This window comes from Engraulis encrasicolus, chromosome 5 (assembly GCF_034702125.1).
Source record: "Engraulis encrasicolus isolate BLACKSEA-1 chromosome 5, IST_EnEncr_1.0, whole genome shotgun sequence".
Classification (NCBI taxonomy): Eukaryota; Metazoa; Chordata; class Actinopteri; order Clupeiformes; family Engraulidae; genus Engraulis; species Engraulis encrasicolus.
The window spans coordinates 9818944-9824225 of NC_085861.1; the positions used below are offsets into that span (position 1 = coordinate 9818944).

The 5282-nt window shown below is 43.6% G+C and overlaps 1 protein-coding gene across 1 annotated transcript; it reads left to right on the forward strand.

Annotated features, from left to right (window-relative positions):
* Positions 1 to 2757: 2757 nt before the first annotated feature.
* On the forward strand, positions 2758 to 5282 carry rpp25l (ribonuclease P/MRP 25 subunit-like). The gene is made up of 2 exons (XM_063198644.1): positions 2758 to 2844; positions 3156 to 5282. Exon 2 carries the CDS (start codon positions 3167 to 3169, stop codon positions 3830 to 3832), a length of 666 nt encoding a protein of 221 aa, XP_063054714.1. The 5' UTR covers positions 2758 to 2844; positions 3156 to 3166; the 3' UTR covers positions 3833 to 5282.

The window sequence follows — 5282 nt, forward strand, 5'->3', positions numbered from 1 at the left end:
TCTCCTCGAGAAGTCCTGCTGGTGCGCTGTTTTGCAGGTTTATATTTGGGGAAATGGAAACCGAAACGGTATCGAGCAATCAAGTTGTAAGCACAAGTATGGGAAACGAAACCTTTCAAACTGTGCCAGTTGCGTAGAAGGGAAACTTGGCTAAAGGTTTAAGCTGGGCCAGACAACAACCAGCTATAACCCAAATGAGGATGTTAAAAGGACAACTCACCCTTTAGCTATGTGCCTACCCGAGATAATGAAAACAGGAGGCGCACACAAGGCTTGTGTGAAAAAGTAGGCCTATTCTGTCTGAAGACATTGAGAATGGACTTGGTCTGAAACGTCTGTTTCTCCAGCTAACCTCAGACTTCTGTTGTAAAATGTCGACTACAATATACTTTTTCACCCAAGCCTTGTGTGCGCCTCCTTTTTTCATTATCTCGAGTGATTACTACTTTTTGGGAGTGCACACACCAAGCAATACACGGGTGTAGCGCGCGCGCGCGTGTGTGTGTGTGTGAGAGAGAGAGTAGCTTATTTATTGTAGAACTACATGTAGGCTATTGTATCAATATGTATGCCTATTTTTTTCCTACTGCACATGTGTGTGTGTGTGTGTGTGTGTGTGTGTGTGTGTGTGTGTGTGTGTGTGTGTGTGTGTGTGTGTGTGTGTGTGTGTGTGTGTGTGTGTGTGTTATGAGTGACTGTGTCAGAGAAAGTATGTTACTTAATGTATGTTTTTACTGCACATTGTGTGTGTGTGTGTGTGTGTGTGTGTGTGTGTGTGTGTGTGTGTGTGTGTGTGTGTGTGTGCGTGTGCGTGCGTGCGTGTGTGCGTGCGTGTGTGTGTGTGTGTGTGTGTGTGTGCGTGCGTGCGTGCAAGGGGGGGGGGATTTTTGTCAATGTCTCAATCATATGTAGGCTATTTATTTTAACATGGAGACTGTGGTCAAACACAATTTCAAACTTCTGTGCTAACCGTATTTTTGACAATAAAGAACACTTGACTTGACTTGAAAGAGCTGTGGTATTCTTCTCATGGAAGTCTTAATCATCTAGCAGCTACCAATATAAAAACACTGTATTTCTCAAAACCTAGTCTGCACACTTCCAAGTGTGCTCAGCCTAATTAGTCAAGCATAGTGATTGGATAGGCTACTCTTTGGTGAACTATGGAGTAGCTATCCAATCACTGAGCGTGACTAATTAGGCTGAGCACACTTGGAAGTGTGCAGACTGAGTGCTTTGCAATATGCGACCTTGCCTCCTCCACTTGCCTCCTCCATTGCTTCTCGTCATGATGACATCACTGACAACAGCATTATATTTCAAGATCTTGCAAAAGCTCAATTGTAGAGTCTTTTTCTCATTTGCAATTGGTATGGTGAATGAAAAACAGTCCCTTAAAAGTTGTTGTGGCTAGGCTGACAGCTGGGAAACTTTATTGTTTTCTCCACGGAGGAGGGGCCAGGAGGCGGGACGAGGAGACAAGCACAAGTGGAGGAGGCAAGGTCGCATATTAAAACGCACTCTAGGTTTTGATAAATACCTGTCAGTGGGTCTCTTTCAAAGCCTAGGCCAGTGTCCTTCCAAGTGTATCAGCCTAATTAGTCACGCCCAGTGATTCCATACTTTTTGGTGAACTCTACAGAATATCCAATCACTGGGTGTGACTAATAAAATCCAATCACTGGGTGTGACTAATTAGGCTGATACACTTGGAAGGACACTGGCCTAGGCTTTGAGAAAGACCCAGTGTTTCCATGCGTTTTTAAAACCAGGCGAGCTGTGAATTACAGTTTTTCTCGATTGCTTACACACAATTTTCGGAATCAGTTCTCGAATTCTCAAAGCTCTACACACAAATATCCATACCTCATACACAGTGGGCAAAACTCCTCACTACCTCTGAAAAATGCATATCTTGTCTCAAAACAATGTACTCTCTCCTAAAAAGGTAATTTTGTTCTCAAATGACACACACAAGCAGTCATTTTAATACACTCTTATGTGAACCATTGAACACTAATATGTACAAGGCAAAACTCTATAGGCCTACTCAACTTGACACACAGTAGAAACTTATTTTCTTCACTGTTCTACTTACTAAAGAGGGTATTTTTCTGTAGTAAAATACTGAAATATTGTTTTTAGACTCCGAGTACACAGATGTGTGTCAAAAAATATATTTTACATATTTTTCTGACATTTAAAAAAATGCACTAATTTATTGTAAAATATTGGGTAACCACATGAAAGTGATCTCTTGTATAACATATTTTGGAGTTCCAAAACTAAACAAATGTGTTTTCTCACTGCATCCACTCATGTTTTCATCCATATCACATGCAATGTGTGTCCTTATGGGGTGATGATTTCAGATTGTAAACCGGTATGAAGAGAGTTTGCTAATGTGATGAGGAAGTGAACATAGTATGGCAGTTGATTTTAGTATTTTGAATGGCAGTTTGTTCAATGCGACAACCAGGGATTTTCTTCATGAAAATTGTGTGTAATCCAGAGAATTGTGTGTAGTGGTTTGAAAAGAGTGTGTTTTAAAACTGAAATGTGAGTGTAAAGAAGGAATTGTGCTTAGTGTTCAATGACATTGGTTAGGGGAGTTGGGAAATGGGTGAGATGTTCCGAGAATTGTGTGTGAAGTAGGCTAGCCTACCAGAACTTGTGTGGAGGCAATCGAGAAAAACTGTAAACAGACCCCGGCAGTCTTTTATTTTGAATTGTACAAAATAACAGGAAACCGATCCAGTCGCTTCTTCGCTCATGATTCATGTGGCTGTGAGCCCTGTCATACGCGTGTTGGGACGTCAACTATACAGTCATTCACACCAGAATGTAAGTTTCTCTCGCAATTAGATGTAGGTGTAGGCCTAATCGTTACCACTTCGAATATGTTGTTCTTTTGGACCCAAAAATAAGGAAGAATAGCCCAGCTGCGCAAAGTACAGCGCTGTTCACGCATGCTCTCTAGCAGCATTGCATAAACTGATTAGCAAAATACTGGAGAAAAGTCAGTGAAAATTGAGGTTTTGCATACATTTTATGATTTATTTTCACCAGCAAGCTTTGGCAACTGTAGCCTACAGATGTTGACCAACTGCAGGGTATTACTGATCGTTGTGCCACATTTTCACTTCTGCCAACAGGAGCAGGAGATATGGAGAACTACAGTAAAACTCGAACCATAGAGCAGCCATGCAGCTGCCCATTCACCGGTGTACCCAACGAAACACCAGAGGTTAAAGTCAAAGACGGAAGCAAAATTCGCAACCTAATGCGGTTTGCGCTGAGTCGCATGGAGGAAAAACCAGCGCCAGTTGAAGGCGAGGGAGAGGGAGAGGAGATAGAACCGAAGCGGCCCTCGGAGCAGCTATGTCGGCAGATCATGTTCTCTGGATCGGGGCCCAGCGTGTCCAAAGCCATCACTTGCGTGGAGATTCTGAAACGTCGAGTGCGCGGTCTGCATCAGTACACTCAGCTTCACTACCGCATCGTTCAGGAGATATGGGAGCCCTTGGTGCCCGAAGCTGGCTTGGACAGTCTGACCGTCAACAGGAATGTGCCAGCCATCTGGGTGCTACTCTCTAGGGAGCCCCTGGACATTCCCCTGCCCGGATACCAACCGCCAGGCAGCTTTGATGCCCTCTGGGCACAGGCGACCAAGGAGGAAATGTCAAGCCAGAGACATGGGCAGCGGAGAAAACGAGGGGGAGGTGGTGGAGGTGGCGGATCAGCAGGCCGCGGCATGGGCCAGGGCAGACACGCAGGTCGCCCCAGAGAGCAACGCAGGACCAGGGGTCGTGGAGGCGGTGGGCAAGATTAAAGGATAACTCCAGCCGATTTCAACATGCAGTTGTAATGCTCACACTACCATGGACTTGTCAGTACCTGAGACCAGAACAGCTGGGGGCAGCTGTTTGTTTACATTTTAAAAAAGCATTTGTATTTATTCCCAAAAACATCTGAAAGGTTATGCAACATCGGCAGACAACTAGTAACTATACCTTATGGGATAATATTTGGAGTTAAGATTTTTAAAAATGTAAACAAAATCTGCCCCCATTAGAATAGCTCAGATCTCGGAAAGGGCTGAGCCAAAAATGCAGCATCACCGGGTAGCCTACTGAAAAGTCAAGGGTAGCGTGAGCAATACAACAGCATATTGAAATTGGCAGGAGTGCTCCTTTAAAGCTGGATCGTGGACATTCACTCGTTCTCTCGTGCATCATGGGAGAAAAACATCTAAGCCATTGTAGGCTACATCATGCTGTGTATGAATTGCACTGCACTGTGCTGCGTTAAAGAACAAGTCGACATTCTGAACATGGACTGACTTAGCCACACCGTACAATAGTGTTTCAGCCGGTCTGATGTGAACTATGCCATGCTCGTATCAGTGGGCTGAATGTCACAACCATTTACCAGACGTGTGTTGTCATAAGGAAAATGAATTGTCAGGACTCACTGATCCAAGTTGGAACAGATCAACAGGTGGTCAGTATATTTCTGGAAAGTGTAGTCCTCTAGCCCAGGGAAGGCCTTGTGTTTTTTTTAAGGGACATTTTTGCCTTTATTTCAATACGACAGGTTGAGAGGTGACAGGAAATGAGCGAGAGAGAGAGGTGGGGGGAGGATCGAACCTGGGTCGCCGGCATAGTATAGTAACCCAGTGCCCTTACCCAAGGCCTTAAGTTCCACAGTAACAAGTTTATGTTTAAGACTCATGACTATGATTAGGGTGGAGGATCCATAAAATCCAGGCATCAGATGACGATGTCTGTTTTTTTAAGTTGTTTTCTGTGTGATGGGTTAATAAGAACAGTGGGAGATGCTACTCTTGGAGTCACCTGTCTGGTTTTATGGTTTATGCAGAAACAGGCCATTTGTTGTGTGATGTTTTCACAGTCGTTTGCAAAGCAGAAGGAAATGAACTGTTTTGAATGACAAATGTGAGGTGGCTGTCAGACCAAGGTACTGAGGTTGCTGGTGGTAATAGTGACTGGTGGCTGTAGAGGGAGAGTGCAGGAATGCCAGCAGGTAAGAGCACGCCGTATGTAATGTCTTATGTTCAACTACCTATTCAACTGATTGTCCTTTCTAAAATCTGAAGAGGCTTTTCTTTTTAAATATGTGTGTGTGTGTTTTTTTTTTTAATCAAAAAAATATATTTTTTGTTTCTCACATAGCCTGTAACAACCAATGTGTTTTGTGTTCATTCAATGGAATGCTAACTTGCCTTTGTTCGTCTAATAAATCAACTGAAATGTAATGAT